At 47.6% G+C, this 26,349-nt stretch overlaps 1 protein-coding gene across 1 annotated transcript in view; it reads right to left on the bottom strand.

Moving 5' to 3' along the window:
* LOC126282211 (DNA-directed RNA polymerase III subunit RPC7-like) overlaps window positions 1-26,349 on the bottom strand; it is a 63,213-nt gene that overhangs the window by 25,137 nt on the left and 11,727 nt on the right. Inside the window, exon 2 of the mRNA XM_049981760.1 lies at window positions 16,560-16,783. Coding sequence (XP_049837717.1) covers window positions 16,560-16,702 — 143 coding nt within the window. The 5' untranslated portion in view covers window positions 16,703-16,783. The remainder of the gene's footprint in view (window positions 1-16,559; window positions 16,784-26,349) is intronic.

Here is a 26,349-nt window from a genome sequence, read left to right as displayed (position 1 = left end):
AGACAGTCATACTGAAAGAAGACTGTTAGATATTATAAGTTGGCGAACAATAGTCCACCTCCAGATATAGGGCGGGGGAAAAAAAATTGTGACAGAGGCCATGTGCTTGCAAATTGTGCATGTAAGAATGTGAATTTTTCTACACAGTTTGCTTTCAGTGTGCCTGCCTGTGGCTCAACTATGTGGTGAGTAGCAGTTTATTCTGTATCATATTACAGTTCAAGTGTTTGATCCACTTTCTATTGCACTACGGAAGACCAAGGTCATTACTAAAATAACTTGACAGAAATATGGTTAAAAATTATGGTTGCAATTTATGAGCTAAAATTCTTAACTTAAGTCTGATACATACTACATTCCCATTCACACATCCACACAGAAGGATACTGTATAAAAAACTGTAAAATTCTCTCAAAGGACATGTTACAAAATTCTTTGTTAAAATACACGGAAATTATAATACAGCAGCTAAAATAATGTGTGATCACACACTGGTAAATCCTCTCGTTGAAGGAGGAAGCCACACATCACAGTATGATTTAATCAGAAGCCAGTTACCATGCCCCTGTTGCCAGAAGACCTCCAGAGCCATACCACTGGCTTCCCCAACTGCAGCTTATTGTGCCTGAAGCCTATACAGATTGCCCAACTACTGTAATAATTATTTCAATTTATACATTAAAATATGTTCCCATACTGTTTGAGTATAATTCGTTGTGGCCTATGTGGCAAGTAAGCTAGTCGCTTTGGCAGGGGTCGTGTGTTCCCACAAAATGTGAACTGCTTACAATCTGCCCTCTGGGTACCCATAGTGTGTAGCCAATAGGATTGCAGGAGACAAATCGTGTTCACTGCTGGCTGCCGCGAAAGTGTGTTGTCTCTGAGATACAAGCTCTCAATGGCATCGGTTACTGCTTGCTTATGAGGCGTTTCCTTCCTAATTCCATCACAGACTTCAGTTTTTGTGACCTGCTCCCTCTGTCCTGCCAGAACTGGCCACTGTCTCTCTCCCTGGCCTGCACACACCTGACAGTACTATTTATAATGAATAAATTTCCTTCTTGTTCATAAAAATCTATATCTTATGATTTAACAACTTCTTAACGTGTCCAAACTTTATATGTCACAACTAGGCTCTCTCTGCACTTGCACATATCTCTTCTAGTGCCAAATGACAGACCATCTCATATCTCAGTAGCAATGTGAGATTACACATCATGGCACAGTATTCTGCACACCAGATCCTTGTGCTATATTCAGGAAATAACACTAAGCATCCAATAGAGTGCCGTTCCTTGGACACCAGTATAAACAACAACATAGTTGCAGTCATACCATACAGTTTTGTAACACACTGGCTTTGAAACACACCCAGTGTACCCTGAAGAAATAGTTCTTGGCCTTGTCAACCAGAATTTTGTCTTCCATCTGAAGTTAGAAACATGGTCTGCATCAAGGGCCATTAGGTCTCAAATGAATATTACTCACGGTTAGTTCACAAATACTCCTTCCAATGCTGACCAATTGACTGTAAACAACGGCATTAACTGTTGTGTCGAATGTAAGCTGTGTGCATAACACAACATAAGGAGCTGCTGCCAGGTAGGCGACAGGCCTTCAACTTAAACACAAAGACTAGGAATATGTAGACAGAAGAACATGCCTAATTCCCTCACAGTGAACAATATTTGCAATATTAAGCTCCAAGTGATAGCTGAGCCACAAGCCACATAGTGACACAAACACCCTACAGGTGCGACAACCAAGTAAGTTGATAGTTTGAAACATTTCATTTGTTAGTATGGGCATATTGAAAAGGTGAATAGTACAATTATAATTTTAAAAAAATGTTTTCTGCGGTATTTTATGTGAATATTAAACACTAGAAAAATTTTCAGCTCCAGCCAGTTCCATAAAGTAAATCTTTTTCTCAAGCATTCAAGAATTATTTAAGCCAAGAATCTTACTGATAACATAGCAGTGCTCACAAAACATTGTTTCTTTACACAGAATAATATTCTAGTGGCCAAAACCAGCTGTAATAAAAAATATATGTTATTTATTCAAATTAGCCTAATCTCATTTTTCAGATGAAAATTTAAAACCCATAAAATCTCTCCACTCCATTCATCTTTACTGACAGTCACAACTGACTAGCAATCACTGGGAGGATGACCCGAAGATGACCAAGTCATCTAAAAAGAATGGATCTTAACACAAGATGGAACTGAGTGTGTAAGAACATTGAAATCAATTACAAATAGTCATGTTTAAAACACTTCCACGAGTGGCCTCATTCTCTCTTAAGGTAAGGCTTTCTGCTTCCGGGATTGGAATGACTCCTTAGCCTCTCCCTTAAAACCCACATCCTTTCGTCTTTCCCTCAGCTTTCCTCTTTCCTGATGAAGCAACCGTCGGTTGCAAAAGCTTGAATTTTGTGTGTTTGTGTGTCTATCAACATGCCAGTGCTTTTGTTTGGTAAGTCACATCATCTTTGTTTGTAGATACATCTAAAAAGTAAGGTTGACAGGAGTGGAAAATGGCTAAGCAGGAATGGCTAGAGGACAAATGTAAGGATATAAAATCATATATAACTAGGGGAAATATAAATACTGCCTACAGGAAAATTAAAAAAGCCTTTGGAGAAAAAGAGAAGCAGTCATATGAATATCAAGAACTCAGATGGAAAACACCCACTTGCTCTGTTTGGTTAAGTAATGGACTTTGGCACAAAGACATTGAAAAGGTAATAAGACTGTATGAGGACGGGTGGCAATTAAGGTATCGCAAAGCCCGACAATGGTGATGGGTGGTGATGGCCGTAGTCCAACAAGGGACGGGCCAGCAGTAAAAGGTAAAATGAGTCCATCAAGTGGGGGACTGCAACGATGACAAGGCAAATAATTGTATCAGACATGTCACAGATGACTATCAATACAACCCGACAAAGAGATGGTGAACATTACCTGGGAAATATACAGAAGCCAACCAGTATTATGGAAAGCCCAAGGGATTAACCTGATCATTGTGCGGCTGACAGGGAGCAAGAGCATCAACGGGAAGTGGCCACTATTGATGAGGTCATTTTGCAGCGACCACTGTAATGAAGGGAGAAGGGGAGGGGAAGTGAGCGAAAGATCTATAGCAATGAAATGGGTCATGGTCCACAAGAAGCTTGTCTACAAGGAGACCTCAATCAAATGAAGCACTGCCCCACACGGGGTGATGGGCATTAAAACCCTGAGGAGGAGGAAGGGAGGGGAGGGGAGGGTTGTTCTAGGAAGGTAGTTAGGGCAGCAGCTGTAGCTGGCCTAGCAGGAAGGAGTTAGATATTGCAAACTGTGACCCCAGAGTGTAAATGTACTTTGAAAGCAACCGCTTCTAATTCAGTACAAATGGGAATCCATATACTAAAAGTCTGTATGGACCAACATGTAGATACCAACCTGAAGCCCTCAAAGTGCCAACCTGGTTCTAACAGAAAGTATGGAACCTACAAAAGGCTGGTGAATGAGTATCAGTAAAATAAGATTCCTGGAGAATGGGGACACAAACTACAGAGTAAAAGAAAATAAGGAATTGCAACTCTGGAAGGAGATGGTAGTAGCTATTACAATTCCACTGAATAAGCATGGAATAAGAATCCAAATGCGAGGCAAATGGGCTGAATCCCACTTGGTTGGTGGCTGGATGTGCGGCTTCCATAACACCGATCACAATTAACCTTGACCTTCTCTAGGAGTGTCCCTCTCAAATGCCAGAATAAAGGAACCAATATTAATGCAATTGTCCTTACAGCCTTTACGGACAAAATGAACACCCCACCTTCCAGTGGCCCAGAGTTTCTCAACAGTTTGAAGGATGAGGTCCCCATGGAAAATGTCTCCTAGAACCATATTCAAAGACTGGCGAGGAATAATGGACACCAGGAGGTGGCCAAGATGGTCACAGGTACAAAGGGCCACAGATTGGGTGACAGAAGCATATAGGTTCAAATCCTTCTGTTCATTCAGCAGTAACTCTGGTTGTCGTTTATTGTGCACATAAATCTCCATTTCCTCAAGTAGATTCAATAACTGTCGCTTCGGTGCCCTATGCGACACCTTCATATTATTCTCTGTTTCCTACCAAATGTTTTTCTCCATCTAATGTGTACCAAAAGCACTCTTATTTTGGCTATTCATATCCTCTCTGAAACAAGTCTTGAAATTCCTTCCTTACATAGCATCAGGGACTTTTAGAGATTTTGTGTCAGCAAACTTGACTTAGTTGGTTACACACTGTTTTTGTTTTGTAACAGATCTGAAAATGGCAGTAGCCAAAACCGGTAATAGTGAAGTGTAAAAATTTTTGTGGTCAAGACGGACCTATAAAATAAAGTACCAAAAATATTATCACAAACTCATTTTCAGACTTTATGTCTTCAATTGATAAAGCAGAAAGCAGGAGAGGGGCTTAAGAGACGTCATAGATCACCCAGGTGGCAGAAAAAAAAACACTACAACTCCACTGGAGAATTGTGCTGTTTGTATACTGCGAGGGCGTGTAAGGACTAAGGAGGTTGGTTACGTCCTAGGTTCACCTGCTGCGAGAAGCTATTACATTAAGACACAAAGATTACGAGACATTGTGTGTGGTGCAATTTGGAGCCTCAGAGGCTACTGGGGTTGCTGCCGCAGCCAAAGAAGCAGAACATGTAGGGTCCAGTGGCGTCAGGTCCACTGGGATTTCCTTCGTCTTGGATGACTTCTTTTTGTCTTTCTGTTATTTAGAAGGTTTGAACGACTAGGAGGGTTTCACTGAATTAGTTTCAGGGACTGAAAAAGATCATGAATTCCTACAACCGGCAGCTTGTTGTTCCTTCAGCTACTGGCAGGTATCAAGTTACTGGCAGATGTCTTTGAGGAGTGTCCTGAGGGACTCCTTCCTGGTGTAAGAAGCCAGGTGATAGTGATGCATCTCCAGCTATGGGATGGGACAAGGTCCCTGGTGGATGGAGAACCATTGCCTCCAAAGTGGGTGTTGGGGAAGCAGCAGGATGAGAGCCCCCAACCATCAGAGGGCAGGCATAGTCGAGCAGCCATGATGGCTCACAAAAGGATGCATAATAGAGGAAAGTACCATCAGCAGAGGGGCGACCTCATCATAGCCTATAGCATACAATGTTGCCATGTGTGCAGGGTGCAGACATTCATTTGTTCTCAGCCTCTTGATATGTAAGTCTGTACAGTCTTATATTCCGTATTTTTTCTCTCTGAAAGCTGGTGCAGTCTGGTGAGCAGGCAGAATTGTGCTCTTCACAGTTTATGCAAACAGAGGAGGAGCAGAGGGAACATTCAAGTTCAATGGTTGTCTGCAACTCCTACAGACTGGGCTGGTGTCGCAAAGCGAAGACACATGCCCAAATTTCATACATTTGAAGCATTGCGCACTGTATGGCGAAGGGTGAGCAGGGGGAGGGGGGTCAGCAAAACATACAATATCACTTCACATCAGTATACAATCACCTTGATCTTTTCAGGTGGCGAATTACCCTCAAAAACCAAAATGAAGGCACCAGTAGCAATCCAACTGTCCTTGTCTCCCTATGGAAACGACAGATAAGAGTACACTCCATTGCTCCAAATCGATGCGTAGCTCATTTTCGGACTTGAAGACGAGGTCATGATGGAAAATGATACCTTGAACCATGTTCAGATTAATGGGGGGTTGTGGTCACAAAAATGTTACCCAGCTTGTCACACAAGCAACCAACGCCTGTGACTGGGCTGGAAATGCTGTTTTAATCAAAATTGACCGGCTATTCATTTTGGAGATGGCTGCAACTTCCACAAACTTACCCTCTATATTCTCTACAAAGAATAAAGGCTTTGTGAGCAAAAGAGAATCCCCATCTGTCCCTGTAAACAGCAGGTATTGGGGGAGTATCTCTGCTTGTCGCTTAGCCTGGCATTTCTCCCACAGCGTAGCCAGAGAAGGAAACGTTTTGGGGTCATATCTCTATGCACTGACCAAGTTCTTTCCTTCTGAAGACCTGCTGGAGCCATGTGACCACCAGTGAGAGAAAGCTTCATCTGCTTCATAGGCATGTCATCCACCATGATGACAGTGCAGGTTGCCAAGTACATACTCACAAAAGAGTTTTAAGCCCCTTGGGAGAGGGGGACCACAGTGGGAATACTACAGTTCACATTAGCCAACTTTCATTCTTTCGGCAAAAGGAACCACATAACACAGCCGTCCACCACTTCTTTTCATCCTGTTTGGAAATCTCAAGCTGACTATTCGGTCAGAAGCTACAGGTCAAATGAACAAGGTGACAGGAGGATATGCAACGAACAGACGCATGGTGCAAGGAATGGCAATTGAATCTCAATGTAGACAAGAGTAATGTGCTGTGAATACACAGAAATATAGATCCCTTATCATTTAGCTACAATATAGCGGGTCAGCAACTGGAAGCAGTTAATTCCATAAATTATCTGGGAGTACGCATTAGGAGTGATTTAAAATGGAATGATCATATAAAGTTGATCGTTGGTAAAGCAGATGCCAGACAGATTCATTGGAAGAATCCTAAGGAAATGCAGTCCGAAAACAAAGGAAGTAGGTTACAGTACGCTTGTTCGCCCGCTGCTTGAATACTGCTCAGCAATGTGGGATCCATACCAGATAGGGTTGATAGAAGGGATAGGGAAGATCCAACGAAGAGCAGCGCACTTCGTTACAGGATCATTTAGAAATTGCGAAAGTGTTATGGAGGTGATAGATAAACTCCAGTGGAAGACTCTGCAGGAGAGATGCTCAGTAGCTCGGTACGGGCTTTTGTTAAAGTTTCGAGAACATACCTTCACCGAAGAGTCAAGCAGTATATTGCTCCCTCCTATGTATATCTCGCGAAGGGACCATGAGGACAAAATCTGAGATTAGAGCCCACACAGAAGCATACCGACAATCCTTCTTTCCATAAACAATACGAGACTGGAATAGAAGGGAGAACCGATAGAGGTACTCAAGGTACCCTCTGCCACACACCGTTGGGTGGCTTGCGGAGTATGGATGTGGATGTAGATGTAGAGGATAACGTCCGATGGCTAAAAAAAATACAGGCTGACCTCCGTGAAAAAATTAATTACTCAGGTTCAGAGTCCTCCATTCTTCGTCTTCTCCGTTCCCTTGGTTTCCGATTCAAGAAGTGTAAGGAGGGGTGGAAGTTCTTAATGGAACGCAGAGACACTGCAGCAGCAAAAATGAAGTTTTTTCATACAATGCACTTCTTGCGTGCTGAAGACACCAGGCCTGTAGTGTACTTGGATGAAACTTGGGTTTCACAGAACCACACCAATAAGTATATATAGCATGACTCCACACGAAACGCAGTTCGAAAGTGCTTACTGGTAGAGGTAGCCAATTAATCATCGCCCACACTGGTTCATTAACCACAGGATTCATACCAGGGGCCAAACTTGTTTTTTTGTGGTGGGGAAAGTTCTTGCCAATCTAATTACCATTCAGAAACACATGGAAAAAAAAAAATCAGACAAATCATAGGCCATAGGCCAGAATGAACACAAAAACTCACACAATTACAGTAAGCGATAAAGTCCCCCTGCCCGAATAAAATGCAGCACTATGTCCGCTAAGGAAGAGTCGTCAGATAAAAGCGCAGAGAGCGTATCAGGCAGCGCAAAAGTCTGCTTGAGCACAGTTAAAAGGGCGCACACCAACAGAATATGGACAACCGTCAAGGACGCCCCACAACGACAAAGAGGGGGATCCTCACGACACAGTAAATATCTGTGCGTGAGTCGAGTGTGGCCAATGCGGAGCCGACAAAGGACGACTGATTCCCTGCAGTTGGCTCGCATGGATAACCGCCACAGAGTAGTCGTCTCCTTGATACGGCGGAGTTAGTTTGGCATGGGCAGGTTGCACCAATCAGTGTCCCATAAATCGAAAACTTTGCGGCATAATAGTGCCCGCAAATCAGTCGCTGGGAGGCCAATCTCCAGAGATGGTGCACTAGTGGCCTCTTTCGCCAGGCGGTCAACAGTTTCATTTCCGGGTATCCCAACATGGCCCGGGGTCCAAACAAAGACCACAGATTTGCCACAACGGGCAAGAGTATGCAGGGACTCCTGGATAGCCATCACCAGACCAGAACGAGGGAAACACTGGTCGAGAGCTCGTAAACCGCTCAGGGAATCGCTACAGGTAACGAAGGACTCACCTGAGCAGGAGCGGATATACTCTAGGGCACGAAAGATGGCGACCAGCTCAGCAGTGTAAACACTGCAGCCAGACGGCAACGAACGTTGTTCAGAATGGTCCCCTAGAGTTAGTGCATAACCGACATGACCAGCAACCATCAAACCGCCGGTGTAGACAATGCCAGAGCCCTGATACGTGGCCAGGATAGAATAAAAGCGGCGTCGGAAGGCCTCCGGAGGGACTGAGTCCTTCGGGACATGTGCCAAGTCGAGCCAAAGGCAAGGGCGAGGCACACACCATGGGGGTGTACGCAGAGTGGACCTGGAAAGGAGGTGGTACAGGGAAACACCCAAGCCCGTAGAGAAGCTGTCTGACGCGTACGGCGATCGGACTACCCGACCGGGGCCGACATTCTTGCAGACGGACGACTGACTGCGGGAACAGGACACGATAATTTGGATGCCCGGGCGAGCTAAAAACATGGGCAGCATAAGCAGCCAGTAATTGTTGGCGTCGTAACCGCAGTGGAGGGACACCTGCCTCCCCAAGTATGCTGTCCACAGGGCTGGTCCGGAAGGCTCCAGTGGCAAGGCGTATCCCGCTGTGGAGGATTGGGTCCAGCAGCCGCAACACAGATGGGGATGCTGAGCCATAAGCCAGACTCCCATAGTCCAGACGGGACTGGATTAATGCCTCGTAAAGCCGTTGGAGAGTAGATCAGTCGGCGCCCCACCTGGTGTGACTCAGGCACCGCAGAGCATTTAGATGCCACCAACACGCCTGTTTAAGCTGCCGAATATGAGGCAGCCAAGTCAACCGGGCATCAAAAGCCACCCCCAAAAACCTATGTAACTCCACCACTGTAAGAAGCTCGCCGTCGAGATAAAGCCGGGGCTCCGAGTGAACAGTGCGTCACCGGCAGAAATGGGTAACGCAGGTCTTGGCTGCCAAAAACTGAAAACCATGCGCTACAACCCAAGCCTGCGCCTTGCGGATTGCGCCCTGTAGCTGACGTTCAGCAGCTGGAATGCCAATAGAGCTGTAGTAAAGGCAGAAGTCGTCAGCATACAGGGAAGCAGAGACAGAATTTCCCACGGCCGCAGCGAGCCCGTTAATGGCTATTAAAAACAGACAGACACTTAAAACAGAACCCTGTGGCACACCGTTCTCCTAGGAACTATATGAGGCTGTGCCGTGCACGCGGAAGGTACGATACGACAGAAAATTGCAGATATAGATCAACTGAGGGCCCCGAAGGCCCCATCCATGAAGCGTAGAAAGGATGTGATGACGCCATGTCGTATCATACGCCTTCCGCATGTCGAAAAAGACAGCGACCAGATGCTGACGGCGGGCAAAGGCAGTACGGATGGCCGACTCCAGGCCTACCAGATTGACGGCGGCGGAGCGGCATTACGGAACCCACCCTGAGACGGAGCCAGAAGGCCCCGAGACTCCAGCACCCAATTCAAGCGCCGGCTCATCATCCTTTCAAGCACCTTGCAAAGAACGTTGGTGAGGCTAATGGGACGGTAGCTGTCCACCTCCAAAGGGTTCTTCCCCGGTTTCAGAATGGGGACAACAAGACTTTCCCGCCATTGCGACGGAAACTCACCCTTGACCCAAATGCGGTTGTAAAGGTCAAGGAGTCATCGCTGGCAGTCCACTGAAAGGTGTTTCAGCATCTGAGAGTGGATGCTATCTGGGCCAGGAGTGGTATCAGGACAAGAGGCGAGGGCACTTCGAAATTCCCACTCACTGAATGGAACATTGTACAATTCAGGATGGTGGGTGCAAAAAGGAAGACTCCGACACTCTATCCGCTCTTTAATGGAGCGGAAGCCCAAGGGGTAGTTGGCAGAAGCGGAATTCAGAGCAAAGTGCTCTGGCAAGCGGTTTGCAATGACGTCGGAGTCAGTACAAACTGCTACATTCAGTGAGAGCGCAGGGACGCTGACAGGGGTCCGATAGCCATAGAGGCGGCGAATCTCGGCCCAGACCTGCGATGGAGTGACATGGAGGCCAATGGTGGACACATACCGCTCCCAGCACTCCTGCTTACGCTGGCAGATAATGCGGTGGGCTCGCGCACGCAGCCGTTTGAAGGCAATAAGGTGTTTGATTGAGGGATGTCGCTGGTAACGCTGGAGTGCCCGCCAGCTAGCTTTAATCGCTTCAGCGATCTCAGGCGACCACCAAGGCACAGTCCGCCGCCGAGGGGACCCAGAAGAACGGGAATGGCAGATTCGGCGGCAGTAACGATGCCGGTGGTGATCGATTGAACCACTGCATCAATGTCATCGTTAGAGAGATGCTCAATAGCGGCAGTGGAGGAGAACAAGTCCCAGTCAGCCTTATTCAGAGCCCATCTGCTAGGGCGCCCAGAAGACTGACGCTGTGGCAGTGACACAAAGATCGGAAAGTGGTCACTACCACACAGGTCGTCATGCACTCTCCATTGGACAGACGGTAAGAGGCTAGGGCTACAGATCGAAAGGTCAATGGCGGAGTATGTGCCATGCACCACACTGGAGTGTGCGAAGGGCACCATCATTTAATATCGAGAGATCGAGCTGCGCCAATAAATGCTCAACGATGGCGCCTCGACCTGTTGCCACCGACTCACCCCACAGATGGTTATGCGCGTTAAAGTCGCCCAGTAACAAGAAAGGTGGCGGCAATTGGGCTATCAGAGCAGCCAGGACATGCTGCGCGACATCACCATCCGGTGGAAGGTAAAGACTGCAGACGGTAACAGCCTGTGGCGTCCACACCCGAACAGCGACAGCCTCTAAAGGTGTGTGGAGAGGTACAGACTCGCTGTGAAGAGAGTTCAGGACATATATGCAGATGCCACCAGACACCCTTTCATAAGCTGCCGGTTCTTATAATAACCCCAGTAGCCAAGGAGGGCGGGGGTTCGCATTGCCGGAAACCAAGTTTCCTGCAGAGCAATGCAGAGGAAAGGGTGAAGGCTGATAAGTTGGCGGAGCTCAGCTAGATGGTGGAAGAAACCTCTGCAGTTCCACTGGAGGATGGTGTCCATGGCTGAGAAAGGCGTGACAGGACTGGGAAGGGAGATTACGCCGCTGGGTCACCTGCTGACTCCGATTTAGCACCTGTGACAGTGCTTTCCATGGCGTCTAATGGTCCGGCAAGATCGAGGTCCTCAGCGGACGCCAGAATCTCCACCGCATCCTCAGACGCAGAGTTGGAAGGTTGCAGTGGGATGGCTGCCACGAGTTCCTTGGGCCGAGAGCTCTTCTTGGGTTTTTCACGCCGTTCCTTGGGTCACAGCGGCTGGGAGGGCTTCACCGATTCAGTCTCCGGGACGGAGGAGGATCTTGAAGCCCTACAAACAGCTGATTGCGGGCACTTACGCCATTGTCGGTCATCAGGCTTCTCGCTGGCGGAAACCTGGGAAGGGAGGGACCCAAGGGACCCCTTGCGAGCGTGAGAAGCCGAAGAAGTTGGACACTTCTCCGGCTTAGAAGTGGGGACGGACATCCCCGATGGGTGGGATGGTGTTGCTCCTGAGGTAGGTGGCGCAGGAGCAACCCGGTGGGTAGAGCCACCCACTGGCGAGGGGGCAGGAGGAGTTTTACTACTCTTCGATCCGGCCACAATTGGAGAAACAGACAGGGCTAGCACAGGTGTTGTACCAGCAGCGTAGGAAGATGTCATTCTCACAGGATGGAGTTCGTCGTATTTCCTTTTGGCCTCAGTATAGGTTAGTCGGTCTAGGGTCTTTTATTCCATGATTTTACGCTCTTTCTGGAAAATTCGGCAGTCTGGCGAGCAAGATGAATGGTGCTCCCCGCAGTTGACATAGATGGGAGGCGGGGCACATGGAGTATTGGGATGTGATGGGAGTCCGCAATCTCGACATGTGAGGCTGGAAGTGCAGCGAGAAGACATATGGCCAAACTTCCAGCACTTAAAGCACCGCATCGAGGGAGGGATATAGGGCGTAACGTCACATCGGTAGACCATCATCTTGACCTTTTCCGGTAATGTATCCCCTTCGAAGGCCAAGATGAAGGCACCGGTAGCAATCTGATTTTCCTGCGGACCCCGATGAACGCGCCGGACGAAATATACACCTCGGCGCTCTAAATTGGCGCGCAGCTCTTCAGACTGCAAAAGAAGATCCCTATGGTAAATAACTCCCTGGACCATATTTAAACTCTTATGGGGTGTAATCGTAACGGCAACATCCCCCAACTTGTCACAAACGAGTAACCGTGATGACTGGACAGAGGGTGCCGTTTGTATCAGGACTGACCCAGAGTGCATTTTTGACAAGCCCTCCACCCTCCCCAAACTTGTCCTCTAAATGCGCAACGAAGAACTGAGGCTTTGTGGAGAGAAAAGACTCCTCATCAACCCTCGTACAAACTAAGAAGTGGGGCGAATAACTGCTACTGCCATCCTGAGACTTACGTTCCTCCCACGGTGTGACCAGGGAGGGGAGCGTTTTCGGATCGTACTTCGGAGAGTTAAACTGGCCACCAGTGAGAGACGATGTACCACGCTTCATTGCGGGTCATCCGCCCTGATGCCACCTACTCCGACCAAGGGCCCTCCCCACGGGCGCCACCCAGCCACGGCAAGAGCCACCTGGCAGGATGGCCGTTGCCGGGAGTCCCGATACCCCAGGAGGATAGGCATCTACTCCTTGGCATACGTAGGGAGTTAACGGCGCAGGCATCAGTAGAGCGATCCCTGTGTTGTCAGGGGGCTACAACCAACAGGGTACATTTCGGCCCCACCACAACGGACTGGCTACCGTGCTGGATGTTAGGTAACATGTGGTCCATGGTTGCCGTCAGTGCAGGAAGAGGCGCTGCACAGTTCAAGGTGTTATCTGCACACAGAAAAGGAGTCATGCCCAAGAGATGGAGAGCGGACAGGACTGCAATTCAACGGTGTATAAGCTGGCGAAAGGTCTGATCGCAAGATTGACACAATGCACCAAGTAAGGCGCCCTTCCCCAATCAGCTCGCTCTTCGGAAAATTTTGAGAGATGGAGGTCAAACCCAACAGGAGACCATCATATAAGGCTGAAAAGTTTGAGACTCCTTTTAGTCGCCTCTTACGACAGGCAGGAATACAGCGGGCCTATTCTAACCCCCGAACCCGCAGGGGCTGATGTCAAGAAGCTAAGACACGAAGCTCTTGATAATGTTACTCAGCAGGATTGGGGGAGGTGTGTAAAACAAGCACAAGCACTGCAAGAAACTGATTTCTTGAACCAGGGTTTAAGAGGCACCATAGTGGAATCTGTGATGATACACCTGGCTGAAACAAGCGATAGTGAATCTGAAGACACTGAGACAGAAGATCCTTCAGTTTAGGTAAGTGCTGTCTATGTAAAAAGCTGACTTGATTTAAATGTTTGTCTATTCATCTTAGTTATAGAAGACATACTGCGAATGCTTTTCCCTTACAGTAGACGTCTGATAAATTTATCAGAAGTGGTGGCAATTAGTTTACTCGACAGTAACTGTCAATTAAAATAAGATTGTCAAGTCTGCATTAATTAACAAAAACCTGAATCAAATGTCTTTATATTTGGATATAATCTTACTGCATTCGGTTTACTTGTACATTCAAAATTTAACTCCTTTTTTTCATATAATGATTTACTAGCTGTTTCATAGTAAGGGTAATGCAGTTCATAAAATGACAAAATGTTGTGGTGCTTCTGTATCAACAGTATAGTGCACTAACATTATACAGTCCCAGCACCTATTCTGATTCTCCGAGAAGAGCACAGAAATCCATGATATTTGACAACTTTTACAAAAAAGCTAGAACATAGAATTGTATTACTTTAGTATGACAGAGGACAGTATCCAATGGCTAGAGAAATACAGGGTAATGTCCATGATAAAATTTATTATTCTGTCCAGTCACTTCAATGCACCGTCTTCTCTGCTCACTTGGTTTTTAATTCAGAAACTGTAATGGTGGACGAAATTTGTAACACAAGGCAGAGAATATTACAGTAGTAAGAAAGAGGTTTCTGTGTACGAAGCATGTCTACTGCATGCCGAGTGTAATAGACTTACAGCAAATTTAGATAAAACTTGGATTTCACAAAAACTTTCGAAAAAATATTTTCCTTAAGTTCAGTGAAAATATAGGCTTCAAAATAACAATTACTTCTGCATGGCATATATTGGCATTTTGAGTCACGGATGCAATGAGCTGTCCGAACAAAACTCTTGGCGATGGCTTACAACGACACGTGCGCTGCTGCGCATGGATTATCGCAGAAGTAATTTCCCTCTGTACGTGATAAGATACAATAATGATGTCTGAAATGTTACCTAAAATAATTCTCAACAACTTTCTTGTGGGAAGTTTCTTTGCAGCCCTACAGAACGAAAATTCATTAGCGACTACATTTTTTTCTATGCAGTCAGCACAGTTTCACACCTCTTATAATATTATTTTTTATCTCAGAATACTTTTATGTTTCCGAAATAAAAGATTCAGCATATGTATCTGTAAACTTTGAGGATGTTCATATATAGTTTTCAGTACAATTACATTAGTGATTCTGTTACTGCCACAGGTTGAAGTAAAAAATTATTTTCCTCCAAAATTTCTTATAAGGTTAGTTTTCATTTTTTTCCTAGCAGCTAGCAAGAATTTTCTTTTGGAAAGTACTCCATCATACTCTAGACTAAAAATAGAGTTGCCAAATATTTTTAAATTTTTACAAACGTTTGAAATTATCACTAAAAAACTGGCAATGCTGTAAGATGACGAGATGACCTTGAAGCCTTATTTTCATGCCAGTTACTGAAGTTGTAGGGGAGGCATTAACAGTTCAAAATAGTGGCCAGACGAGAGCACTCCACACGATGTCAAAATCAGCTCTGTCCCTGAAACGATCTCACCGAAAACCAACTTGCCATCTCAAAGGACCAACACTGTCACTTGTGCCTTCCAGTCACCCCCAGTGAGTATAGTCACCTCTCCTACCTGACTTCCAGATGCCACACTTATTGTGCCCTCATTTTCACCCACAGGTCTGACCTCAGTCCATGCCGTAAAGAGACCGCCACAGCCAATAGGTTTTGGAGGCCCCCAGTGACTGCAACACTGTCTGCAGCTGTGAAAGACACAGCACCATAAGGAGAACTGGCCCCTACAGCCTGGTTAAAGGAGAGGAAGGATCTAATATCTCACCACTTCAGTAACAAGAAAATTGAGTAGTGTGTGACAGCAATAGTAGTTCCAATTTCAGTAGTCATGACATCAGGGGAAGGCAGTAACACCATTAGAAGCAATAAATACTCCTCTTGATGGCTAGATCAGCAGTTTTTATCTTGCTATTGGGGCCTCTGTACACCAGTCCTTAAATATGGCAGTTATCTCACTTTCTGTATCTGGACATCGAGTTGGAAATATTGATGGTGTATGTTGTCTATAGATGACTTTTGGCTTCGTTCATAGGTACTAATTTGAGCTAACATTACTTGTAATCTTAACTTTCACTTCCAACTAAATTTTGAGTCATCGACTTACTTATAATATTGCTTCCTGTAGCTGCATGATTCACAGCAATGATCTGCACAGTTTATGTCCGACTTTGACTCATAAGTACATACACAGGGCAGTTATAACAACCAAATTTAAATCCTGATAAAGTACTGCATTTCAACTCAGTAACCGACAGAAAGGTCACAATAAAATTTACATGAAGTCACTTTCAAATAAACTAAAAAACCATTCTTATGCCTTTCATTAAATCATTTTAGTGACAACAGCTTTCAATTTAATAACAGCCAATCACAAAGATGTCACAGATCAGTCAGTACACTCATGTATCTAATCCAGGATGATGGTAGGAAACTGCAACAGACTTTCTAAACCACTAAAACAAAGTTGCCATACCTTGGGAGTGTGGTCGGTGAGAGGAAAGTCCGAGTACAAACACTCCATCAACCTGAATATGCTCAGTCCGAAGAGTAAAAATTCGAAATTGGGCCACGAGCAGTAATCTGAAGTATAAGCAACAGACAAGCTGCGGAGGGTGGGAAATCTTGAGGCAGAGGGACAATGAGAACACGCTTGGGCTCGGGCAAACAGCTCGGGTCAGAGGCAACTGCCGGCACCGTCGTGAGACATCAAAGAATCTATTTTTCAAGTTCTGTCTCGTGTAGAGGTCACTGCACCATACATGTTTGAAAATGATCTGAAGAGTGAATGTTAGATGATGAACATAAGTATATGCACTCCCAGTTTTAAAAAGACTTGCACTGCACTTTTTGGAATGGCACAAACACATTCCTTTGCTAATCCGAGTAATTCCCAGCTAGATAAGTCCTTACCTGAGGGGCACAGGTCTATTCTCCAGTGGTGGGTACAGAGGTGGCGGCTGCAGCACAGGAGTTGGCATTGACTCCCCAACGCCAAAGCCCAGCTGCTCTACTCCTGTCAGCTGGGAACCACGGCCCCTTCCTCGTCCAACCATTATCTTCTAGTTTTAGTTGACAAACTTAGGAACAGGCTTTCTTTCAGTCTCTCTTTCTTCTTCTTCGTCTTGGAAATTTTCCTATGTTTAAAGAAACCTTATGGTCATGTCACGTAATTCAGAAAAAAAAACCATACAATTAATTTCAAAATTAAGAACAGTCTGTCTCCACTACCAGAAGCATTTGAAACACACTTACTGGATCATATATCACTTTCACAATGAGTGAACAACTTGGGCACGTAGCTACTTCTTCCCCAGCTTTCAGCTCCTCCTGTAAAATTTTTTTTTACACTAATACATCTGCTAAGAATGTGCTATTAATTTTTCAAATTTAGAACAGTAATAAAATACCAATATTTCATACTGAACTCATATTAATAACAAGAATAATATTAGTAACAACTGATTTCCATGTGTTACTTTCTACGGTATCATCAGCAGTCGGTTTACTCGCTGTTGAAAGTTGTGACCCCACTTCATTTATTTCTTAAGTAATTGGATCTTAGACTACCCATACCCATCCCCACTAGTCTTTAGCTCTTCTTAATATGTGTGCTGGGGATTTCTTTGACTAACATGGAAAGATAAACTTCTTGTGATGATAAGTTGTTCTATAATGGAAGAATTTGTTCTTTTCTCTGTTCAGATACATGTAACATCTTCAGCCAACACCACATTACAAAGGCATCAATTCAGCTGTTGTCACTAGTTTTCACAGTCCAGGTTTCATACCCATACAAGAACACAGAGAACACAAATGATTCTGCCAGGTGCATCTTTGTTGTTTTGGATATTATTTAGTTCTGTCAGATCTTCATGAGTTTAGCTAATGTGGCTCGGCCAAGGATGAGTCATCTTTTTATTTCTTTATCACACTTTCCAGTGTCAATGGTCAGAGTTTCTAAATATATTCACTACCTCCAGACACTTCAAATACTTTAAGAAACCTATAAGTTCTTTTACATATTGTTCCACATGCAGCAACAAATGTTTCATCATGAAATGCAGTAGACAATCCACTCAAACAAATCTCATTTTAGTCTATTCTGCAAAGCTAAGTAAGCTAAACTTCCACACAGAATTTCAAAACATCAATATTTTCACAAAAACACATTTTTTCCCGAACAGTGATGTGACCAAAACCTGAACAGTTTGGTTGGTTGGTTTAAAAATGGGGGGAGGGGAGTCGAGGGCAGGATCAAACTGCGAAGTTATCAGTCTCTTGTTCTCAGTAAAATAATTACACAAGGGAAAGAAGAAAAGAAAGGAGACATACAGCACAATAACAGGAGAAAGGAAGAACCAGAAGAATGACAGAAGGACAACCAACACTACTTTGGACAAAACAGGAAAAGAAAACAACACAAGCAAGAAAAAAGGGAGAAGGGGTAAAACAAGATTGCAAATGACCGTGGCTGGCTGACCATGAGAATAAAAAGGAAAAGCCAGCTACTCTGCAACACATTAAAATATCCACCCTAAAAGCATTAGAGTGCAGAACACAAAGGGACAAAGAACATGTGCTAAAACTTATACAGAATGATAAAAACCACCATCACATACAAATCATAAATTAGCTGATGAGGTGTTGTCAGCTAAAATTAATGGCCACGAGTCTGGTAAATGAAGAGTCCGCAGCCAAATATGGACAGCACACCAAGATATGGACCACTGTCAGCTGGGCGCCACACAGACACAGGTGGGTCATCGCGGCGCACGAGGTACCCATGTGTCACCCAAGCGTGACCAATGCGGAGCCGGTAGAGAACCACGGAGTCCCTGCGAGAGGCCCACTTAGGGGACTGCCACACATTCATAGCATCCTTAATCGCATGCATGCTGAGGTTATGCCATTTCGTCTCCCAAAGCTGCAAAATCTCGGGGTGTAATACTGAATGCAGATCAGTTTCAGAAAAGGCGATCTCCATAAGCGGTTTTTGTGTAGCCTGTTAGGCCAACCTGTCAGCAAGTTTGTTGCCTGCGATTCCGACATGACCTTGGGTCCAGACAAACACCACTGAATGACTGGACCGTTCCAGGTCATAGATGGGCTCCTGGATGGTTGCTGCCAAAGAATGATGAGGGTAGCACTGGTCGGTAACTTTCAGGCTGCTCAAGGAGTCAGTACACAGAAGAAACAACTCCCCAGGGCATGAACGGATGTGCTCAAGAGCACGAGATATAGCAAACAGCTCGACAGTGAAACCACTGCACCCATCAGGTAAGGAATGCTGTTCAATATGTTCTCCATGGACATAACGCGAAGCCAACATTAGCATCTGCCATCGAGCCGTCGGAGTAAACCACTTTGTGACCTCGGTACATGTCAAGAATCAAGAGGAAGTGGCAATGGAGAGCCATGGGGTTTACTGAGTCCTTAGGGCCATGGGAAAGGTCCAGGCAAAGCCGTGGCCTAGGTGTTGGTTGGTTGGTTTGTGGGATTAAAGGGACCAGACTACTATGGTCATCGGTCCCTTGTTCCATAAAAACTAAAACCACCCGAAGAGAATAAAAAATGAACAACAGGAAAGACAGCAGACGAAACAGGACATGAAATACTCTGACAGAGACCAGACAAAACAAATTAAAACACACAGTGTGACGGTGGCTGGCCGACAGTAGAGAAAAAGAGGAAAAGCCAACCACCAAGAACACTTTAAAAACTCAGTTTAAAATCAGAGGCTAAAAGCCAGAATCAACACTAAAAGACTCAGATTAAAGGATAAAAACCCCCTGCCCGAATAAAACACAAAATCAAGTCCACCATGGCAGCGTCAACTGATAAAAGAGCAGAGAGCGTGTCAAGCATTGACAAAGTCTGCCTGAGCACGGTTAAAAGGGCGCACTCCGACAGAATATGGACCACCGTCAAGGACGCCCCACAACGACAAAGAGGGGCATCCTCACGACACAGTAAATAATGCGGAGCCGACAAAGGACGACTGAGTCCCTGCGGTTGGCTCGCATGGATGACCGCCACACAGTCGTCGTGTCCTTGACGGCACGGAGTTTGTTAGGGGTGGTCAGACCGCGCCATTCACCATCCCAGAACGAGAGAACTTTGCGGCGTAAGATTGCCCACAAATCAGCCGCCAGGAGGCCAATCTCCAGAGATGGAGCACTGGTGGTCTCTTTCGCCAGGGGGTCGACAGTTTCATTGCCGGGTATACCAACATGGCCCGGGGTCCAAACAAAGACCACAGACCTGCCGCTACGGGAGAGAGTATGCAGGGACTCCTGGATAGCCATCACCAGACCAGAACGAGGGAAACACTGGTTGAGAGCTCGTAAACCGTTCAGGGAATCGCTACAGATAACGAAGGAATCACCTGAGCAGGAGCGGATATACTCTAGGGCAAGAAAGATGGCGACCAGCTCAGCAGTGTAAACACTGCAACCAGCCAGCAACGAACGTTGTTCAGAATGGTCCCCTAGAGTTAGTGCATAACCAGCTAGACCAGCAAGCATCGAACTGCCGGTGTAGACAACGCCAGAGCCCTGATACGTGGCCAGGATGGAATAAAAGCGGCGTCGGAAGGCCTCCAGAGGGACTGAGTACTTCGGGCCATGTGCCAAGTCGAGCCGAAGGCAAGGGCAAGGCACACACCACGGGGGTGTACGCAGAGTGGCCCAGAAAGGAGGTGGTATAGGGAAACACCCAAGCCAGGAAAGAAGCTGTTTGACACGTACGGCGATCGGACAACCCAACCGGGGCCGACGTTCTGGCAAATGAACGACTGACTGCGGGAAGAGGACACGATAATTTGGATGCTCGGGCAAGCTAAAAACATGGGCAGCATAAGCAGCCAGTAATTGTTGGCGTCGTAACCGCAGTGAAGGGACACCTGACTCCACAAGTATGCTGTCCACAGGGCTGGTTCGGAAGGCACCAGTGGCAAGGCGTATCCCGCTGTGGAGGATTGGGTCCAGCAGCCGCAACTCAGATGGGGATGCTGACCCATAAGCCAGACTACCGTAGTCCAGACGGGACTGGATTAACGCCTGGTGAAGCCGTAGGAGAGTAGATCAGTCGGCGCACCACCTGGTGTGGCTCAGGCATCACATAGCATTTAGATGCCGCCAACACGCCTGTTTAAGCTGCCGAATATGAGGCAGCCAAGTCAACCGGGCATCAAAAACCACCCCCAAAAACCCACGTGACTCCACCACTGTAAGAAGCTCGCCGTCAAGATAAAGCCGCGGCTCTGGGTGAACAGTGCGTCGCCGGCAGAAATGCGTAACACAGGTCTTGGCTGCGGAACACTGAAAACCATGCGTTACAGCCCAAGACTGTGCCTTGCTGATTGCGCCCTGTAGCTGACGTTCAGCAGCTGCAATGCCAATAAAGCTGTAGTAAAGGCAGAAGTCGTCAGCATACAGGGAAGCAGAGACAGAATTTCCCACGGCCGCAGCGAGCCCGTTAATAGCTATTAAAAACAGACACACACTGAGAACAGAACCCTGTGGCACACCGTTCTCCTGGACTTGGGAGGAACTATATGAGGCCGCGACGAGCACGCGGAAGGTACGATACGACAGAAAACTGCGGATATAGATCGGCAGAGGGCACCGATGACCCCATCCATGAAGTGTAGAAAGGATGTGATGACGCCATGTCGTGTCATACGCCTTCCGCATGTCGAAAAAGACAGCGACCAGATGCTGACGGCGGGCAAAGGCAGTACGGATGGCCGACTCCAGGCTCACCAAATTGTCGGCGGCGGAGAGGCCTTTACGGAACCCACCCCGAGACGAAGCCAGAAGGCCTTGAGACTACAGTACCCAATTCAAGCGCTGGCTCACCATCCGTTCAAGCAACTTGCAAAGAACGTTGGTGAGGCTAATGGGACGGTAGCTGTCCACCTCCAAAGGGTTTTTCCCTGGTTACAGAATGGGGACAGCAAGACTTTCCCACCATTGCGACGGAAACTCACCCTCGACCCAAATGCGGTTGTAAAGATCGAGGAGGCGTCGCTGGCAGTCCACTGAAAGGTGTTTCAGCATCTGAGAGTGGATGCTATCTGGCCCAGGAGCGGTATCAGGACAAGCGGCGAGGGCACTTCCAAATTCCCACTCACTGAATGGAACATTGTATAATTCAGGATGGTGAGTGCAAAAAGAAAGACTCAGACATTCTATCCGCTCCTTAATGGAGCGGAAGCCCAAGGGGTAGTTGGCATAAGCGGAATTCATAGCAAAGTGCTCTGCCAAGCGGTTTGCAATGACGTCGGAGTCAGTACAAACTGCTACATTCAGTGAGAGCGCAGGACACTGACAGAGGTCCGATAGCCACAGAGGCAGCAAATCTTGGCCCAGACCTGCGATGGAGTGACATGGAGGCCAATGGACACATACCGCTTCCAGCACTCCTGCTTGCGTTGGCAGATAATGCAGCGGGCTCGCGCACGCAGCCATTTGAAGGCGATACGGTGGTCGATTGAGGGATGTCGCTGGTAACGCTGGAGTGCCTGCCGGCGAGCTTTAATCGCTTCAGCAATCTCAGGCGACCACCAAGGCACAGTCCGCCGCCGAAGGGACCCAGAAGAACGGGGAATGGCAGATTCGGCGGCAGTAACGATGCCGGTGGTGATCGATTGAACCACTGCATCAATGTCATCGTTAGAGAGATGCTCAATAGCGGCAGTGGAGGAGAACAAGTCCCAGTCAGCCTTATTCAGAACCCATCTGCTAGGGCACCCAGAAGACTGACGCTGTGGCAGTGACACAAAGATCAGAAAGTGGTCACTACCACACAGGTCGTCATGCACTCTCCATTGGACAGACGGTAAGAGGCTAGGGCTACAGATCGAAAGGTCAATGGCGGAGTATGTGCCATGCACCACACGGGAGTGTGCGAAGGGCACCATCATTTAATATCGAGAGATCGAGCTGCGCCAATAAATGCTCAACGATGGCGCCTCGACCTGTTGCCACTGACCCACCCCACAGATGGTTATGGGCGTTAAGGTCGCCCAGTAACAGGAAAGGTGGAGGCAATTGAGCTATCAGAGCAGCCAGGACATGCTGCGCGACATCACCATCCGGTGGAAGGTAAAGACTGCAGACGGTAACAGCCTGTGGCGTCCACACCCGAACAGCGACAGCCTCTAAAGGTGTGTGGAGAGGTACAGACTCGCTGTGAAGAGAGTTCAGGACATATTTGCAGATGCCACCAGACACCCTTTCATAAGCTTTCATAAGCTTATAATAACCCCAGTAGCCAAGGAGGGTGGGGGTTCGCATTGCCGGAAACCAAGTTTCCTGCAGAGCTATGCAGAGGAAAGGGTGAAGGCTGATAAGTTGGCGGAGCTCAGCTAGATGGTGGAAGAAACCTCTGCAGTTCCACTGGAGGATGGTGTCCATGGCTGAGAAAGGCGTGACAGGACTGGGAAGGGAGATTACGCCGCTGGGTCACCTGCTGACTCCGATTTAGCACCTGTGACAGTGCTTTCCATGGCGTCTAATGGTCCGGCAAGATCGAGGTCCTCAGCGGACGCCAGAATCTCCACCGCATCCTCAGACGCAGAGTTGGAAGGTTGCAGTGGGATGGCTGCCACGAGTTCCTTGGGCTGAGAGCTCTTCTTGGGTTTCTCACGCCGTTCCTTGGGTCGCACCGGCTGGGAGGGCTTCACCGATTCAGTCTCCGGGACGGAGGAGGATCTTGAAGCCCTACAACCAGCTGATTGCGGGCACTTACGCCATTGTCGGTCATCAGGCTTCTCGCTGGCGGAATCCTGGGAAGGGAGGGTCCCAAGGGACCCCTTGCGAGCGTGAGAAGCCGAAGAAGTTGGACACTTCTCCGGCTTAGAAGTGGGGACGGACGTCCCCGATGGGTGGGATGGTGTTGCTCCTGAGGTAGGTGGCGCAGGAGCAACCCGGTGGGTAGAGCCACCCACTGGCGAGGGGGCAGGAGGAGTTTTACTACTCGTCGATCCGGCCACAATTGGAGAAACAGACAGGGCTAGCACAGGTGTTGTAGCAGCAGCGTAGGAAGATGACATTCTCACAGGATGGAGTTCGTCGTATTTCCTCTTGGCCTCAGTATAGGTTAGTCGGTCCAGGGTATCGTATTTCATGATTTTACGCTCTTTCTGGAAAATTCAGCAGTCTGGCGAGCAAGGTGAATGGTGCTCCCCGCAGTTGACACAGATGGGAGGTGGGGCACATGGAGTATTGGGATGTGATGGGCGTCCGCCATCTCGACATGTGAGGCTGGAAGTGCAGCGAGAAGACATATAGCCAAACTTCCAGCACTTAAAGCACCGCATCGGGGGAGGGATATAGGGCGTAACGTCACATCGGTAGACCATCATCTTGACCTTTTCCGGTAATGTATCCCCTTCGAAGGCCAAGATGAAGGCACCGGTAGCAATCTGATTTTCCTGCGGACCCCGATGAACGCGCCGGACGAAATATACACCTCGGCGCTCTAAATTGGCGCGCAGCTCTTCAGACTGCAAAAGAAGATCCCTATGGTAAATAACTCCCTGGACCATATTTAAACTCTTATGGGGTGTAATCGTAACGGCAACATCCCCCAACTTGTCACAAACGAGTAACCGTCGTGACTGGGCAGAGGATGCCGTTTGTATCAGGACTGACCCAGAGTGCATTTTTGACAAGCCCTCCACCTCCCCAAACTTGTCCTCTAAATGCTCGACGAAGAACTGAGGCTTTGTGGAGAGAAAAGACTCCCCATCAATCCTCGTACAAACTAAGAAGTGGGGCGAATAACTGCTACTGCCATCCTGAGACTTACGTTCCTCCCACGGTGTGGCCAGGGAGGGGAACGTTTTCGGATCATATTTCTGAGCATTAAACTGAGCCCGAGAACGCTTAGAGACTGCTGGCAGCTGGCCACCAGCGAGAGATGATGTACCACGCTTCATTGTGGGTCATCCGCCCTGATGCCACCTACTCCGACCAAGGGCCCTCCCCACGGGCGCCACCCAGCCACAGCAAGAGCCACCTGGCAGGATGGCCGTTGCCGGGAGTCCCGATACCCCAGGAGGATAGGCATCTACTCCTTGGCATACGTAGGGAGTTAACGGCGCAGGCATCAGTAGAGTGATCCCTGTGTTGTCAGGGGGCTACAACCAACAGGGTACATGGCGGCCCCACCACAAGGGACTGGCTACCGTGCTGGATGTTAGGTAACATGTGGTCCATGGTCGCCGTCGGTGCAGAAAGAGGCACTGCACAGTTCAAGGTGTTATCTGCACGGAGAAAAAGAGTCATGCCGAGGAGATGGAGAGCGGACAGGACTAAAGTTCAACGGTGTATAAGCTGGCGAAAGGTCTGATCGCAAGATTGACACAATGCACCAAGTAAGGCACCCTTCTTCCCCAATCGGCTCGCTCTTCGGAAAATTTTGAAAGATGGCGGTCAAACCCAACAGGGGACCATCATATAAGGCCGAAAAGTTTGAGACTCCTTTTAGTCGCCTCTTACGACAGGCAGGAATACCGCAGGCCTATTCTAACCCCCGAACCCGCAGGGTGTGCCTAGGTGTACAACATGGAGGTGTACATGCATGGACCTCAAGTACAGGTGGTGACGGTAAGGACTCCAGTCTGGAAGAAGGGATCGGACACGAACTGCAATTACAAGCCCTGACCTGGACTGCCGATGCAGGAGATGAACCACCGTGTGTGGGGAAAAGGAGACGATTCAGATTCACAGCAGAACTACGAATGCATGCAACATAACTGGCCAGCAGTTGTGCATGCCTAACTTGCAATGGAGGGACTCCAGCCTCCACAAGGACACTGGTCACCAGACTCGTCCTAAAAGCTCCTGTCGCTAGGCAAATGCCACAGTGGTGCACTGGGTTGAGTAAACGCAATGCAGAGAGCGCCACAGAACCATAAACCAGACACCCATAGTCAAGGTGGGATTGAACAAGGGCTCTGTAAAGATGCAGCAGCGTAGATTGATCTGCACCCCAGTTGGTGTTGCTCAGGCAGTGGAGGGCATTGAGGTGCTGCGCTGCCAGCACTTCCACTTAAGCTGATGAAGTTCATGAAACCAAGTCAATCGGGCATTGAAAACCAGTCCTAAGAATTGATATGCCTCCACTACAGTGAATGGGTCGTCATTAAGGTAAAGTTCTGGTTCTGGATGAACGGTACAAAGCTGACAGAAGTGCATAACACACAACTTTGTGGCAGCAAACTGGAAAGCGTGGGCTACAGCCCATGACTGCGACTTGTGGATGGTGCTCTAGGCACCACTCAGCAACACCAGTACTGGTGGAGCAGTACGAAATGCAGAAGTCGTCTGCATACAGAGATGGTGAGACGGGTGGCCATACAGCTGCTGTTATGCCATTAATGGCCACTAAAAATAGAGAGAGACTCAATACAGAGCCCTGTGGAACCCCATTCTCCTGGATATGGGAGGCATCAACTTGGACACGGAAAGTACAATGCAACAGGAAATTTTGGATGAGCATAGGGAGAGGGCCTCAGAGACCCTACTCGTATAATGTGGCAAGCATATGATGTCACCAGGTCAAGTCATATGCTTTTCGTAAGTCAAAAAAGATGGCAACCAGGTGGCATCTGGAAAAAGCTGTTCGGATGGCAGACTCAAGGGACACTAGATTATCAGTGGTAGAGCGACCCTGGCGGAAGCCACCCTGA

The sequence above is a fragment of the Schistocerca gregaria genome, chromosome 7, assembly GCF_023897955.1.
Source record: "Schistocerca gregaria isolate iqSchGreg1 chromosome 7, iqSchGreg1.2, whole genome shotgun sequence".
Classification (NCBI taxonomy): domain Eukaryota; kingdom Metazoa; phylum Arthropoda; class Insecta; order Orthoptera; family Acrididae; genus Schistocerca; species Schistocerca gregaria.
This window is presented reverse-complemented; position numbering and strand designations above follow the sequence as displayed.